Source organism: Crotalus tigris, unplaced genomic scaffold (assembly GCF_016545835.1).
Source record: "Crotalus tigris isolate CLP2741 ecotype Arizona unplaced genomic scaffold, ASM1654583v1 scf7180000019068.10715455, whole genome shotgun sequence".
Taxonomy (NCBI): domain Eukaryota; kingdom Metazoa; phylum Chordata; class Lepidosauria; order Squamata; family Viperidae; genus Crotalus; species Crotalus tigris.
Window position 1 is genome coordinate 10,019,809 of NW_024097358.1, and position 18,276 is coordinate 10,038,084.

Below are 18,276 nucleotides of genomic sequence, written 5' to 3' on the forward strand. Positions count from 1 at the left end.
TCATACTCTGGGTGCAATCTGCTAAGAAGTCTTGGATGGTAGGGCTTTTTCTGTCATGGCACCCATCCTCTAGAATATCATTTCTCTGGTGGTTCCATCTCTGTTGACCTTTCAAAGGGCTCTGGGGATGTGGTTTTATGCTTGAGCCTGAGACCCCAAGTATGGAGACAGAGCCCATTTCTTGTTTATGCTCAACGTTTCATCATTACATAATTTTTCCAGATGCTATTTTATATTACTTGTATATGCTTTTTATCATTTTTAATATTGTTCATTGCCTAAAGTCATATTATCAATTATCTAAATCTATTAAATAAAATAAAAAGAGATTTATAATTTTGGTTTAGGATATTATGTAAATCCAGCCACTGCAATTATGGTTCATCATCTCAATAGATGGCAGCATCTCCTAAGCTAAGCAAGATGAGACTTGGTTAACATGTGGTTGGGAGACTAGCAGACAATTCCAAGACTATAGGAAAGAACAGGGGTTTCAAACTGAGTGAAACCGTGGCCACCCCCTTGCTGGCAATGGCAAAAAAGTCACAATACGTCGTGACATGTCACGTGACGTTGCAAGTTTGACACCCCTGGGAAAGAAACAATAAAATCTAACCCAGAAGAAGACAATGACAAATTGCTGTCATATCAATGATAGGAAAATTGGATAGATGTGTGTCATCAAGAGTAGAGTTTAACGATGGTGTCTTTACTGTATGTATGGCTCAGTAGGATTTATGAATCTAGTTATTTATAATTTGTTTAGCAAACCATGGTTAGCTCAATGGGAACATTCATTTTTTGGCTGCAGTAGTGGAGGTAGTCAGTACTTTTGTTCTTACTGCAGTTAGTTTCTGAGCACAAAATTATACATTCTTGAGAATAACTTGTAGTGAGTTTACCAAGCTATTATTGAAGAGACTGCTATTTGGAAACTTGTCAACTTGCCAAATATTAAAACAGGACTACTTGGAAGAGTGAACTTGAGTGAACTTGAAGACTACTTGGAGGGAAAGTGGGTACCAGAATTTAACAATCAGAATTAGAATTTGGGGATTAAAAAATATAAAAATGATTTGAATGAAATATGGACAGCTGCAAGAATGTAAGAATCAAACTAATGAGGCAAAGCTACAGTACTGCCTACTGCATTCCGGACCCCACTTTTTCTCCGTTTTTATATGGTTGCCATTCACTACACTACACTACACTACACTACACTACACTACACACACACATAGAGAGAGACTGAGAAAAGGTGGGGCTGAGAATGCAGTAGGCAGCACTGTACCTTTGCCTGATACTTTGATTCCTGCATTCTTGCAGCTGTCTGTATTTCACCCAAATCATTTCCTTGGCCAATGAGAAAAAGCTTATTGTGCAAGAATAGTTTCACCCCCATAAGATCTGACTGTAACCAATTTGATGTGAAATATATCACTACACTGCGAAAAAAATATTTTCTCTAGATTGATAAGAAAATTGATTTTCCTTTCAGACTTGTAGTTTAATTTGAATGTATTTTTTGTTTATTATTAGGTTAATTTTACTGAAGGAAGAAAATTGTTGCCTTAGAAAACTGTGTGCATAATTTAAAAAAAATATATGGGGTGGTGGTCAATTATTAAGTCAATACATTTATTTTGCAAAGCATATGTATATACATTCACAACTCTATTATCTTGCCATTCTACGTGAATATATCCACAATGCTAACCTAAAGCTGATATGATTAAAGGTACCATTTTATCTATGTTGTTCTTTTGTCAAATTATGTACATTTTATATACATTTGTTTAACTATGTCATTATACCCATATCAATGACTGCTTTCCACTGCTTTCTTTGATTTTTTTCTAGACAACATGGATGATTCTAAATGTGGATGAAGCACTGACACAAGGATGTCAGAATGGTTTTCTAGAATCCATCCTTTTCTTTTTTTAGAACATGAACTATATCACATTATAAATTGTTTTTCTTTGAACATGTCAGATTACAAATACCACATTCAGAAAAGGGAAAAATAGATGTACACTACTGCAGCTCTGCTTGGGTACCAGCCAGGATACATACAGAGGAAAGAGGTATACATTCCATGGCTGAATGCAGTTTTGCCTACAGCATTCTAATTACAATTGGGGCCTTTAGCAGAACATGGATAAATCCTATATAGTCATGAAAATTGCTAAACCATTTTAGTTTTAAAATTATATAGAAAATTATATCTATGTACTTTACCATGACTATTTTGTTCCAATGGCAACTTGCCATTAAATATCTGCACACCACAAATGAAACTTTCTGAATAATATTGCAATCACTGAAAAATATTTTTTTAAAGAATCTAAGACCATTTAGAAAAAAATGAGTTCGCATTTTTGATTTTGCTAAAAAAAGAAGCATGCCTTTGTCTGCACCCAACCTATTCCTAATTTTTTTTTAAAAATGCAGTATTTTTCCTACTGTATGTTTCTCTACAAAAAGGGAATAAGAGAAAGCTAAATACAACAGAAGCAAATATTGCCAGATGCATCATCCTGAATTGGATATATATTCTAGAATTATGAGAAAAGACCATTTTATGTCAGAAGGGGACAGGCAGCATACATAACATTTTGGATTATTAAAAAAATATTAAAGCCATCCATGCAAGACAGCTGTTGTTCTACACCGCTGCTAGTGATAAATTCTGTCTAAAGGACCCAAATGAAGATGGTTACATTTTTTAGACCACACATTTTTATAAAATATAACTTTCCCAATCTGAGCTGAAGATATCCTTAATAATATAAAATTAGCACAAGCAGAAGGAAGATTGGGGGAAAGTAATTGTTTTGTACTGTTTTCCCTGTACAACATACACTATGCACAAATTGTCTAGCTGCCTCTCAAGACTAGGTAAACCTTCACAGCAATAGCAAGGAATTGGACTGAAATTTCATAATTTCTTCACAGAAATGAAAGGAATACTTGGGCCACAGCCTACTAAATAATCCCGTCCACCCATAAATAAGGAAAAGTGTCTATGTGTGTTTGTGTTTTTTGAATGTGTTGTTTCAGATGGACTTACATAGTCATGGAAGACTGAAGAAGGAAAATCGAGACTTCAAACTGTTTTATCACGATTTGCCTTCACTGGCTTGATCTCCTTCCAGACTGCTGTTGTATGTCAGCGCCCATGCACATAGGCATGTACATTTATACCCAGAAATTACAGGGCATTTCATCCCAAGCTAAATAATCAATACGTTTTTCTAATTTCCATCACCAAAATACTACAACTCTGCCCACAAAAGAATCAGGAGTAGATACTGCAGAATCCTCCTTATACAATATGTAGAGAAAACACCACGCAAAGGGTAGTTAAGGTTGCCAGCTTTCCTTTTGATTTCTCTAGCACAGCAGTCTGTTTTAGTCAGACAAAAGCCCTCAAATGGTACTTGTAATCAAGATTTGAAAAGACTACAATTTCTTTCTTTTTACAAAAGAGGGTTTGGGGGGGGGGAAAGAGTTCATTAAAAGTGACCTAACCCGTCCCGTTTTTTGAGAAAAATTGGCCTGTCATTAAATGGAGGGAAATAGAGAGAACATTCCTATGCTTCTTAGTCTAGAATGTCTTTTTAAAAACAATCTGTACTGAAGAAACCAAATATTTTTAAAATATTATTTGGGCTCTTTTATCCTAAATTTGCTATATTTTAGGAAGAATTGTTTATTTCTAAATTTGATCTGGATGTAAAATATTATTTGCTATTATTTTGATTTATAACCAATATAAAATGTTCTTCACTAAAAGAGCATTTAGAATTATTTTTATACATTCTGTTAACTATAAATATATCTTTTTCTCTATTCTACTTTTTTTAAAAAAATTGTCTGTTTTCCCTGTTATCGTGTTCCACTCAAGGGCTAAGAAAATAAAAAGGCAAAGATTAAGGCAGAGAAACGGGGAATGAAAATAGGGAAACACACACACACCCAAAAAAAGAAGAGAGAAGGAAAGAATAATGAAAATCTAAGGTTTATAAAATGGATACAAAAGATACCATCCAAGTCCTGACTACCATAGCTCAGCAAAATTGAAACACCTACACTTTTGTGCATCAAAATCACAAGTTGACTTTTTCAATAGATTTTTAAGCATGCCAAATATTGCCTTACAAATATTTTCACCTATACTTGAATTAAGCCTCTTACGTTTGCCAGTGATTTTCAGGGTTCTGTCCAGCTGCATGTTAAGAAATGCTTGAACATTTACGAAACTGATACAAGACAGCTGAACCCAGTCAAAAGTCAACTTGGTTTTGCCCTCAATATGTAATGCACAGCTGCATGAATTGCATAAAAAGGTTCAGGGCAGACATATATTTTTTGGGTACCAAAATCTTAAAATAAATAAAATATTCATTTTCCCAGCAATAGTCAGTTTTGTCCCCTCTTTTGCTTCAGCTGCTTAAGCAGATACTTTAAGCAGATACTTGCTTTGAGAATGATGAAAGAGTTCTTTTCTTCCGCATATTTAGAGACATATTGTTTATTGGATGCTACCTGCACCTTTATACAAATTCTTCTGCCAGTATCAAATAGTACCAGTTTAGTTTTTTAGCAAGATTGCAAAGCAGGTGAAAATATCTATGCCTTCTCATACTACGAAGCCTTTACATCACATACAGACACACATGGGGGAGTAAAAGATTGCTCATTGAAATAAAAGTGATGCTGATTCCCATCCAGAGAGGGTGGGGGTGGGGCAGGGGTGGAGAAAGAGGCATATGCACATTTAATCCAAAGGGCACAAAAGCAGAAGGCAATGAGAGTAAGTTGTGTAGCACTCACCTAGAATCATACCGATGGAGCTGGCGTCTCTCCAGAGCTAGCTACTTCTTCGTATTTGCCCAAACACTGGTGAGTGCAAAAGAGCTCTTGCCTTTTTGAAAGCTCTACGCTGTGCTACAGCCAGCCTGTACTACACCACTGGCCACTACCTCCCCCTTGAGCTGATACACTTACACCTCAATTAAAAGCTTAACGCTCCACTGATCAATGCCCTAAAGGAGGTAACAGCAACCATGCTTCCCCAGTCACTGGCCCAAGCAGGACAGATGGAAAAATTAGCCTCCGTAACTGCTCTCAGCAGAGGTCCATGCAAACAATGATGAGGAATTAACATCGAAATTGGATGGCAAAAAAAGAGGGGGGCTGGAGAGAGGGACAGGGAGAAAGAGGAGACCACCCGTTTTGCTTTTCAAAAGCTAAAGAACACATAATCCCACTAAAACAAACCCTGGCTAAGTGCTTCCATGAGCAAATAAACTTTCAGCTGACAGCCTCACTCCCAACCCTACCCCACAAAAACATCTCACATGACCTTGTTATTATTTAACATTCCCAGGCACCTTTCTATTTGAACATTTAACTGGATGCTGACTACTCCCTCTTGATGCTTTTTTTGATTGCTTACCTCAACTGTAAATTGTAGCCTTAATTACTGAGGGTTATGAAGCAGTGGATTTCATGACCAATGCAAAGCAGTGTCTTTGATTCAGTGGCCCAAATGTCATGTGATAGCTGGCGTAATATTACTTTTGAGCCATAGGGTAGATAAGAAGCTGTGGGCAGATAACACAATCTGAAACCTAACAACCTCTAAATGGGATACTGTAAAACGGAAAACTGGCCCACAAGGTTGGTCTAAGAATGAATGGATGAGAGAAAGAACAAAAGGAATTTTGCACATTCAAAATCCTACAATATGATACAGCTAAGGATTTTAGTTCTCTTCTCATACACTTGATTACTTAAAATACCTAACAAAGCTTTCTCTAACATGGTAGTTTCTGGACTGCAACTGGAACTACCCAAATTCTCCAGTTAATCTAATCTAATCAAATCACGTAGGGAACAAAGTTGTTGGCTTTGAATCAAGACAAGCCTCAAGGTCAGAGAGTCGGTCTCTGCTACTGTATTTTATTCTTATTCTAGTAATGCCCCGAAATCTACTTTTATTTTAATGGCTCTTTGGGTAAAAATCTGCTGACAATTTTCTAAGTAAGCCCAACATACCTTAAGATTTCCTCTGCAGAGGTTGCACTGAGATGCTTTACAAGCCCTAACATAAAGTCTCAGATTCTTCCTATGGCCACAGAATTCCTGAGATGGACAATTTTAGCAGAGATAGCTTTTGCCATTCATTTTTTGATCTCTATGATTGGAAAATATCACTATTGTAGCTACATTTCTACAGGCCAGGCTTCTGCTAAAGCTGAACAGCAATTAAAAATATATGCAGGACTACAATCCAGTATTATATTTGGGCTGAAGATCTTTAGATGATCATTAGGTGGCCTCTGACCTCTAGTGGTTATCCAGAATTTTGCAGACCAGAGACAGCCTGCAATACAGGCAGACTTTGACTTATAATCCATTTGTTAAGTGACTGTTTGAAGTTACAACTGCAGTGAAAAAGTGACATGACCATTTTTCACATTTATGACCACTGCAGCATCCCCATGGTCACGTGATCAAAATTCAGATGCTTGCAACTAGTTCATATTTCTGATGGTTGCACTACCCTGGAGGTCATGTGATCCCCTTTTGTGACCTTCTGACAAGCAAAGTCAATGGGGAAGTCAGATTCACTTAACAATTGTGCTACTAGTTTAACAAACTGCAGTGATTCACTTAACAATTGTGGCAAGAAAGGTCATAAAATGGGGCAAAATTCACTTAACAACTGTCTTGCTTGGCAATGGAAATTCTGGGTTCAATTGTGATCATAAGCCAACGATTACCTGTATAAGGCTTGCAATAGAGCTAATTGAGCAGATATTGAGGACTGCATTTAGATACTGCAGAATTCACACCATTTATTAACTGAGAATGGTAACATGTTGCCCTAAAACATATTTTCTCTAGTGATCTATTTTTCCTTGCTGCTCAAAAATGTCTGCCACTTGCCATGATCTTCTTCCAACACACCCAATCTCTTGGTAGATCCTCCGAAAGAAATCCATCTGGAGGTTAGATGATTTATCCAAAATACTGTTTCTCCTACCTCTGAGGCCAATCACAATGTTGATGTCAACTCTAAGAATTCCTCAGCTGGCTACACTGCCCTGAATCTTGGGAAGGTGTGTCTCTATAACTGGAGAATTTAAAGTCAGAATAAAGACTCTGGTGTTCTAGGGAAGGATTAACACATAAAGAGAGCGAGTATTTCTTCATATGAAGTCTAAGAAATCATTGTATCTCTTTTAAAAATAGAGGTGAACTTATAACTCATTTTAAAATGTATGCTGCTATTATTAATAAGGGCAAAAAAGAGGTAAGCCCCTGATTTCCTAGCTGCTCTACATCTAACTTGAAAACCATATCTGCACACATCTACATCTTAAATATCTCCCATGGAATCTATTCAGTTAGACTGAATTACCTGGCATTTGAATAACTTAACTGCTTTGAAGAAAAACACATACTTTTGTTCAATTGTAGATGATGCCGGTATGTGACACAAGGGCATCACAGCAAAGTAAATGCTTTTGTAATTAAAGGAAAAGACTTCCGCTAAAAAATAACCTGCATTTTACCACTCATGGTTTTTAGAGGTACTTCTCTGCTATGCATTTATGAATACATCTAGATAAATAACACACATATGTAGTTTTCTGACTAGTATAGTAGAATTTTTTAAATGAATAAAATATTTTTAGATTGTAATTGTATGGTTATGCCTTATCATAAATACTGTTCAAGACAACAAGGTTTATCTCTAGATAACTACCTATTGATCATATTGTATAGTATATAACCTGGAACAACTAAACTACACAGCCTGCCCTGCTGAATTTGCTTTTGTAAGGAGATCTACTATGCCAAATGCTTAGCAGTTGTTTAGTGCCTAAATGGAAAAGGAAGAGCTTTCCAACATCTTTACAGTTTGAGGTAATGCAAGTCCTCTGAATGGCAAAGCAGTATCAGAACAAAACAAAAAGCAAATAGACATTGTTCTCACTTTTGTCTGTGTCTCTGTGTTCTTTTTACTTGATCTATAAAAAGGAAGGATAATAAAATCTGCTTAAATTTAAAACCTGTCTCCTCCCCACTCCTAGGCTGGGGGAAGGGAAACTGGTTTTGTTTTTTTAAAATAGAAGCATTCACTTCTCTTATCAGATAAAACCACTGGGCCAGCCAGCTCCCCTTCTCTTAATTACATACCTGCCCAGCTAGCTAATGGATATGGAGCAGGTTGCTGAAAGGCAAACATTCCTTGGTTATGAATGAACAGCTTGTTTACAACTAAAACCAAGATAACTCGAAAGACAGTTGAGCCAGTCATCATCTCTACATTTTGTCTGTTTCAAACTTTTCCAACCTGGCAGTCTCTAGATATTTTTGATTACACTGCTATTGCCCCACTTAGCATAGCAAGAAAGCTACTGTCTGAAAATGATGGGAATTGTAATGTAACACAACTAGGAGAACCAAAAAGACCTAGCTGCAGCTGATGGAAGTACCACATTGAGGAAGGATAATCTGTATTACTGGGTACATGGATTTCTCCCCAGAAAAAGATACCTTACTCCCCAGAAAAAGATGTTATTACCTTAACATAGCAAACTAAAACCCAGTTACTGTTCTGTGAATTGTCATTATTCACAGTCCTAAATACCTTTCAGAATTGCTGCACATATCCAACCTCTTTAATTTCTTTTGCCCCTACTGTTTTGCAAATTTCTCTCCCTATCAGTATAAATCTGTTCAAATTAAGATAAAGTTAAAAGATTTGAGAAGGGGGCACAAAGATTATTCTACAGTGTAAAGAGGTTTTAAAAGTTTCTCACATAGCAAAACCTTTTAATATTATTAATGCACTTTTTGCAATTAGCTAGAAACAAGATAAAATGGAGATTCCACTACCTTTGATGTTAATCAATCAAATTAAGCAAAATTTTCAAACAATAATAATTAGATATTTTCTCCTTTGTAGAAGGAAACTGTCACTCTGTTGAACTACATTTAAAAAAATCAGCATAATTAAGGAATGGAAAAATATAGGGAGGCAATGCAGAAACACTGGAATGCTAAAGATAGGGAGGCAATGTACAAACACTGGAATGCTAAAGATTGGAAATAATATTATGTGGAATTATTAATAGAATTTCTGTGAAATGAAAATAAAACATGGTAATTGTAGACAAAAGAGCAGGTACGGTACTTCCACAAAGAATTCATAAGAAACTTTTTCTCTTTCCATGTATATGAATTACAACTCCTATCATCCATAGCCAGCATGATCATCAATTGTGCTCAGCCAGGACAGGGAGGCAGTTAGGGTGATGGAAATTGTAATACGTCTGGTTAGGAAGACGGCTCTATATTAAAACTCAGTAATGTAATTTCTGTTGCCCTTCTCTTAACAAAATGCAATGGATATGTCTGCTTTCTTTCTGTTTGTCTCCCATCCTCACCAATTTGATTTCATTCCACTGAAGTTAACTAAAAATATATTTTTAAAACTTTTTTAAAATTTTTTAAAATTTTTAATTCAGGTGCCTATCATTTTAAACAAAATCAAAGATGCGAGAATATAATATAAACTAAAATATGTAATAAAGCATCACAATGTAAACTAATATCACATAATTTATACTGTGATATATTTTAAAATAAACAAACAAGTTTAATATTTAAATGAATATAAAAAGGATGGAAATTAAAGAACATATTTAGAAAATATATTATTTATATGTTTATTTATTTGTTCAATTTTCATGGCCACCCATCTAAGTCAATGACAATGACCAGAAACCAAATAATTTAAAGAATTTTGCTACAAATTCCTCTGCCCTACCTCTCCAGTGGAAAAAAGTCAATTCAATGTTAACAAAAATGCACATCAAAAAGCATTGTTAGAAATTAAGAGTAAAATTATCTTCCCACTACTATGTAATAATTTTCTGAACTCCACATTATGTTTCAAGCATGCATGTATTTTTAATTTTAGGTAAATTTGTGGAAGAGAACATGACCATTTTGTATGTTTTCTGCTGTTTCCATATGGATTGCTCCACTTTGCATGGTGAAAGTCTGCAGATGAGGACCGCATTTTGCAGAGCAAGTTGCTTTAGAAATGACACATGTTAATGAGCAGCTATTAATTTAAAAATGTAAAAAGTGAAACACCTACAGATGTGACTGCGTAAGCATTAGGATAACAGCCTGCTACTACAACATGGAAATAGATAGCAAATAATAATGCAGCCCAGGTTAATAGTAACAGAAACCAATCCAGTCACAATCAACCTCTGGAAAAAAATCTCTCTATAGCTTACTAAGAAACCAAGTCTAGATGCTGCCTTCATAACCACAGCAGAGATAAACGGTTCTGATCTAAGTATGCATAATTAGCACTCATTATAATCACACTAGTCCTTAACAGGTATCAAGGGTCAGTTAAGCAAGGGGCTTTTTAATCCATTGCATTTCAATAGTATCTGCTCTGCTGAACAGGTTGGCATGGAAACCACTCAGGATGATAACCAATTTCCATTCCATTAGCTAGACAAGGGTTTGTTTGCTCCCTCAACACACTTCTCTATGGTCCGCAGATTCTTAATAGATTTCCAAGCATGCTTGCTTTATGTTTTTCAAATAAATGGTTCTAGTCCTCATGATTATTGGAAGATAGATATGTCATATAGAATATGATTTGGCATATAGAATATAATTTCTATCAATGAAGAGTTTCATGAAAAACTAAATCTGATAAGTAGATAGCTGTTCATGTTCTACTTTGATCTGTATTTTAGTGTTCTGGTTTATTAAATTGCCAGTAAAATTCTGAAACCTTGGTTGCTAACAGCCAGGTGTGTCCTGGTCCAGGACGGGCGTGGCAAGTTTGACTTAGTCTAATGGGCAGGAAGACAGAGCTGACCCATTGGTGGATTCTCCATCTCCTATACTGGAGAATCACACAACATACTGAGACATGTATAATGGTTTACCAAAAAACTGTGGTTAGCTTCATAAAGCCAACTAAGTCAAAACCAAATATACGGTACCTCATTATGGCTTGTTAGAGGATACAGATTCTTATACAAGATATCTAAACTCTTAGCAATTTATAGTATCAGCATCAAGTTAATTTAATTTTTTCCTCTAATGCTTGTGTGACACATTGGCAGATGCTGAGATTGGGAGATTATGAAATCTTGCATATTTCTACAATATGGCACTAAAATATGGCTGTAATGGCCATCTAGGTTTTGTATTGTTTCTAACATAATTTCTTCTAGACCATTTACTTCTATGTAGTAAACATATCTGTTAAATGGACAGTGTCTAAATTTGATAAATAAATAAACACCAATATTTTTTTTCTTCTTTCCAAATACTATAGCAAAATTTCTTTCTTTATATCCATCCAGAATAACTGAGTAATATCACTGTATATCTAATCACTTCACTATATTCTAGGGTCTATGTAAGGACAGGTCATTTATTCATATTGCAATTTCAGCAAGCTGCAGTATATGCCTGGATTTGGAAGCTACACAAACTTGCTTAGATACTTGAAGAGGAGACTACCAGAACATTCCCAAGCAATAGACTAGATTGAGAAATTGGAAAACATTCCAGATAAGGGCAATAGCAATTAGTTTTAGTAACACTTCAAAGAAAGTTCATGATTATGCCTCTGCAGTCAGCAAGATTTGAGCTCAACTCAAGGCTATCCTTACTTTTGCAGTTCTCTGAATAATTATCAGTGAATTCACATGTACACATTCTAATCTGTAATAGTAATCTGTTTTAGGCATTAACAGAGGAATAGAATCAAGATCACGTGATGTGTTAATATCACTTTATAATTCCTTAGTAAGACCACACTTGGAATATTGCATCCAGTTTTGTAAAAAAAAAGTTGAGACTCTAGAAAGAGTACATAGAAGAGCAACAAAGATGATTAGGGGACTGGAGGCTAAAGCATATAAAGAACGGTTGCTGGAATTGGGTATGTCTAGTTTAATGAAGAAAAGGATGAAGGGGGACATGATAGGCAGTGTTCCAATATCTCAGGGATTGCCACAAAGAAGAGGGAGTCAAGCTATTCTCCAAAGCACCTGAAGGCAGGACAAGAAGCAATGGATGGAAACCAATCAAGGAGAGAAACAACCTAGAAATAAGGAGAAACTTCCTGACAGTTTGAACAATTAATCAGTGGAACAATTTGCTTCCAGAAATGGTGAATGCTCCAGCACTGGAAGTTTTTAAGAAGAGACTGGACAACCATTTTCTGAAATAGTATAGGGCTTCCTGTCTGAGCAGTGGCTCGGACTAGAAGACCTCCAAGGTCACTTCCAACTCTGTTATTCTGTTTGGTACATTCAAAACCAACACTTTTTTCAGGGAACTGTTAGACTTAAGTCATCAACCTGCTTCATCCAAGCCAGGAATAAATAAGCAACATGGCGACTGCTTTGGGAAGATGGTTACAGTTTATTGAAGAAGCAGAAAGATGATTCTTGCAGGAAAGAGCAGAGGAGAGAAGGGCTGAGCACATGGGCAAGGGATTTTTATACCCTCTCTAGCCTTTTGTTTGGAAGTTTCCTGTTCCTGTGGCATGAACTTTGAGGCTATTTCCTGTGTCACGTATTCTGACCTGAGTTTAGGTGTGCCTCTCTGGTATACTTGATGGTAATGGGTTAGTCCTATTATGTCCCCAAAGTCATATCCTGCTTCCCTGGGGCTGGGCTAATGACTCCTAGAGTTTGGGTGGGGTATGCAGATTTTAAGTCTCTTTGTCTTCTTGAGTTCCCTGGCTCCAGCCTTCCTGACAGTTTTACATCTGCATTTGTGTAGGGCTGGCTCCTGCTTGGGGACAGAGATTTGAGGGCAGGTTTCTGCTTTTCAAAAAATGCTTTTAAAAATCCTTTTGGAGAAAAATATATTTTCCTGACCTTTTAATATTTCCTTCTCTGGGGCTCTGACTTCCCTCAGAACCTTGTCTTACCATTCAGCTCTACGAATCAATATAGTAATCAAAAACATGACAGAGTATTCTTGAATCTACATGGGAATGATGTATAAATTATGTAATACTAACCAACCTCTTCAAGGTAGTCTCTGTGATTCACATATATCAGTACATACCGGCAATGCTTTTGTTGTTTAAAAAAAAAAAGGTGCCAGAATGCACACACGTCATACAACCTGCCTTGCCTACCCTACAAGGTTTCATCCAAAAAAGGTGCTGGAACTCCGTTTGGGCATTCTATGACAAAAAAAGCCCTGCATACCGGTACATAGCAGACTAATGCTTAAGTTAAGAAAGACAGAATAATACTGAGGAACATACCTCTCTGCCAAAAGCCGAATCTTGTAAATCTGAAGGTCCAATTGATAGTTTCTAATAGATATGGGTAGATACCAGATGGCAGATCAGCAATGATGTACATACCAGAAAGACTACTGAAGAGTCTATTGCCCTCTTCAAGCTGTTTTCAACACCTACTGTATAGGGATGCTTGACTAGGTTATAACAATGCGATAGTAGATACGATCTATTTAACACAATATTAAGGAAAAACTCAAATATTTTTCTTTGGGCAAAATTATTAAACAAATAATTTTCTTTAGTATGTTGTACACTGAACATAGAATACTGCAAGGTAGCAAGAGACCATTGCAGGGAAGTGGTAAAATCCCCCCCCCCCCAAAAGAAAGAAAAAAATCTAGAACAAATGAAATTCAGATTAGCTTTAGAGAGACAGAAATCTCTTAACTGTGAAATATATAAACATATGAACATAACATATAAACAGAAAGCACAGAGGTTACTGAAGTGCTGTGTTGACATGATATCTATTAGAACTTGCTAAAATCTGTTTTCTTCAGTTAGTAAGAGGAGGGGAAGTGGCTCAAAAGCTTTGAAACCAAAATGGTTAATAGTAGCGAGAGAAATTCCAAGCAAGGACACAGGGCATGAGTTTGAGAACTTTTTTCAAAATGATTTCACAATTGGGTGAGAAAGGAAATAGAACATCCATGAGTTGTTGTGATTTCAAGACTGATAGGAGACTACCCTCAACAAAGTGGTATGTTCAATGAAATGTGTAAAACATGACAAACAGAAGAGGAAACAGATCAAAACAGAAGGAGGAGGAGAAGGAGAAGAAAAGGAAGACTTAGATTATTTGGCAGAATAAGTTTGCTACGCTTTTATTTAAAAAATTTCTATGCTGCTTTAGTCATTGCAATTTGTTATTCACAAAACTGAGATCACCATACTTGGAGATAATTGAAGGGGCATAAACCCCCATGCAGTAACTTTGATAGCAGTTGTACCTGAATGGCAGACAGTGACATTTTACATGAACAGTAGAGAAATATGGGAGTCAAATATCTATGACAGTTTCCCAAATCAATAAAGGAGCACTGGGGCTACCCTAAAGATTTTTAGGGGCACCTCAAGGATTCAGTGTAGTAGAATAGAAGGTACCACAAGTCTTTTGACCAATTGAAATGTAACTTATCCTCTAGAGATTCACAAATGAAATCTCTCCAACTTCAAAAGAAGCCACATGTTTCTTGATATGGGTGACAAAAAAATCTATAATTGAATTTAATTAATTAAAGTAATTAATTATCCACCCATCTCACTATCAGCAATTCTGAGTGACCTGAGGATGGAATATCCATGTTTACTGAGCTACATGACTAGTCAGAAAGTCACAAAACAATTCAGCCCTGAGACAGTTTCAGCTGGTCAATGTGGAATTACTTTACATGTTCCACCTACCATAGCCACAATAAGCTTAATAGTTAACCTCTTTATTAAATAGAGGAAACATTTGTGGACACGTATATGTGTAAACATAAATGTAATTGGGAGAATAGAAAGCATTCCCCATCATGAATTGCTTGCATCTATCCCCAATGTAGAAAACCAAAAAACCTCTGGAGCACAATTGTCAAACTTGTTTGCGTCATGTGACATAGTATGAAGTATCGCAACTTTTTTTTGCCTCTGCGTAGCTGGGGTGGGTATGGCCTGCGCACGATGCATCCAGCCCGCAGGCTGCCAGTTTCACACCCCTGCTCTGGAGAAAGTGAAAGATTCTCACTGGGATTAGTTAAGAAATTAAGCCTTACAGAGTTTGTAAGCACAGCCTTCTGATGTTAGTTACAAAGTAGTCAATGCCATATGATTCAAGGGGCAGACAATCAGACAATTTAAGATTAAGTGACTGCACAATACCTTAACAATCAGATACTCAATAAATGCCAGTTGGTAATCTTGTCAAAATTCAGCCCCTTTAATGACCTTAAAGTTAACTGAATTATTTTCAGTGCATAAGAGCTATGTTTTGTGAAAGTAAGCCTCAGAACCCAAAACAGAAAATAAAGAAAAAATGATGTAAATGTGCTCTGATTCCGGCTGAGATGGGAAGAGACAATTGCCTGAGAAGAATATTTAGTAATACCAGAGAGTCACAAATGTACAATCACCAATTACTGGGAGTTCCAGTAAGATAGCAATGTAGAAACAGACATCTGTAATATCAGTTGATGTAAATCACAGGTGTCAAACTCGCCGTATCACGTGACATGTTGTGACTTTTTTTGCATTGCCGGAACTGGGGTGGGCACAGCTTCCGTATGATGCAACCGGCCCATGGAACGGCAGTTTGACGCCCCTGATATAAATTAACAATGCTTGAATAGTAGAAAGTAGATGAGCTAATAAAACATTCAACCTTTAATGATATACCAGTTCTGTTTTAACTTTGTGGAGATCTAAAATTAGGCAGAGACTACCTGTCTTTTTCAGGGTTAGCAAAATATCAGTAATAAAATCCTATTAATGCTTGGTATTGGCATTAATACTTTAATTAAGGTAGTCTTATATCTTTTCATGTAGAGCAGGTAGTACTGGGCCCAATAGTAAAAGTCTAGTGAGGGAATATATCCAGGCAGTAATCAAATATCATGAAGGAGAACTGGTATATTGGTATATCCACTGAAATACAGTAATGTTCCTTTTACGTAGGAAGTGATGTGGCTAGTTTCCTTCAAATCCAAGCTATTATCAGTTCTGGAATTGAAATGCCTCTCTTCCTCAACAATACATTTTCAACATAGATTGTCAATTTTTGAGTGAAGTCTATACACTTCAACCATGCAAACTGTCACACACAACAGGTCCTGCCAGAGTGCTCACAATACTGAATTGCTGATTAGCTATTCAAACAGCTTCAGCACAAAATACATTAATGACCTCCTAATTATCTAGGTAAAGAAAGAAAGAAGCTTCAAGCAGAAAAATGTTGATTCTTAACCAAGTAAGCTTGTCAGTCACTACCAGGGAGAAAGGCACACACAGATTTTTTTTTTTCTGCCCATGAAATCTACTTTGTGTACTTTCTGACCAGAGATGGTTTGAATATTATTGGAATGCTTCCATGATACAATAGGCGGGATGCTGGATGAATATTATTTGGATTTACTGTGAAGAATAAGACAATAGATCCAACAGGGTAAGTGAACTAGGAAAAAGTCCGGGCTGAAACAGAACTTCCTTTGTGTCCTCCAAAAGAAACCTGCTTCAGTCTTGGCTTTGCTTACTGGAAGAGAGCAACAACTCACTATTGGCTCTAGACTTTGGAGACAATTCCCCCCCCCCAAAAAATGGAAAACAAAACCCAACAAAAAATGAAGACAGAAGGGAAGCAAAGTAGGACACAGGCTGCAAGCGAACAGTAGATTCAATGAGCTGCAGATGAAGAAATGAGTTGCTCCTTTTCCAACCTCATGGCCAGCCACTGAAGCATTAAAGAGGATGCTGAAAGGCCAGGAGAGGATTCAACAGTCTCAGTGACAACGAACATGGCACCTCTAGTTTGCAACCCTGAAAAGCCCACAAACAAGCAGAGAAAGAAAAAGCAGTTGTGATGAAGCAACACAACTAAAACCCCGTAAAGAAGGGCCCTTCATGTTAGTAAAGCTGATGAAAATGGAAGTGCTGTAATTCCAATAGCCACAATTTGATACCAGAGACTCCCATAAAAGCACCACTTTTGTCACAATTGATCTCTGCACTAATTTTTTCCTTCCCTCCACATGCTCCACACTTTCCTTCCAACTTCATATGGGACTGAGGTGATAAGAAAACATTGATGGTGATATTTAGGATATGGCAAGAGAGCCAATGTTGAGAAAGTTTACAAGTTTTCTACAACTTTAGCAGATATATTATGGGAGATGGGGGCAAGGCAATATTTGACCATTAGGGAAGAAGAAATAGAGTCCACTTCAATCTAACTGGTTGAAGCATCACCTCAGCAATTCCTAAGTAAGTGGCTATCAGGAGAAATCAAGCCCAAGAAGTGCTAAAACATCTTCCTAGAAGAAGATTTTTTCATACCAATGAGTTATATTACTCTTCAAACTCTTTGCCATCTACAGTTAGTCCTCCATTTATGGCTGGACATTTAACCAGTTGTGTATGATAAACTTGAAAAAAGCGACTTATGACCCATCCTTGAAGTTACAAACTGTGCTCCCCATGATTATGTGATTGGATTTTGGATACTTTGGCAACCAGCTCACATTTATGATTGACTGCAGCATTTCATGGTCATACGATTATAAACTGCACCCCCCCCATTTCTGGCAAAACCAGGCAAGAAAACTCTAACTGAAGCTGGATTTGTTTAACAACCAAGTGAGCTGTTTAATGATTACTGTAAAAATTGTTGTAAAATTGAGTCTGTCTTGCCTTACAAGTGCAATGACTTACAATGCAAATTCCAGTCTCAATTGCAGTTGTAAGTTGAGGATGACCTGGAATCAGACTTGCAAGATTCTCTTAATAAAAGTAATCCATCTTAATAAAAGTAGTTTTTTTATTTTTGTAGAATTTGTTTCTTTGTCTGGTCTACATCATGGGCTTGACACCAACAGAGTGGGAAAGAAGAGGGAAGAAGAATGCTCTGGGAGATCAAGAAAGAGAAAAATATAAGTTTGGGGAATGAAAACTTTATAGTGATGACCAGGAAACTACATCCAAAAAAGTGCATTTTATCCTGATTCATTCACTGAGCAAGACAGAAAAGCTCACATTCTAGAGGTAAAAGTTTCCCCTGTCCAGTCAGGAGTAGTGCTCATCTTTGTTTCTTACCCGAGTGAGCCAGCGTTGTTCAAAGACGAACTCAGTGTCTTTAATCACTAAGTCATTATACTACCCCCCCATAGTCAAATATCCTATCTATCTAA

At 36.7% G+C, this 18,276-nt stretch overlaps 1 protein-coding gene across 6 annotated transcripts in view; it reads right to left on the minus strand.

The window, feature by feature from the left end:
* ZNF385C (zinc finger protein 385C) overlaps nt 1-18,276 on the minus strand; it is a 276,051-nt gene that overhangs the window by 98,893 nt on the left and 158,882 nt on the right. Inside the window, exon 1 of one of the 6 annotated variants that reach the window (XM_039359014.1) lies at nt 4,840-5,431. The exons of the other annotated variants lie outside the window; for them this stretch is intronic. Coding sequence (XP_039214948.1) covers nt 4,840-4,849 — 10 coding nt within the window. The 5' untranslated portion in view covers nt 4,850-5,431. Of the gene's footprint in view, nt 1-4,839; nt 5,432-18,276 lie in introns of those variants that run through there. 6 annotated transcript variants of the gene reach the window in all.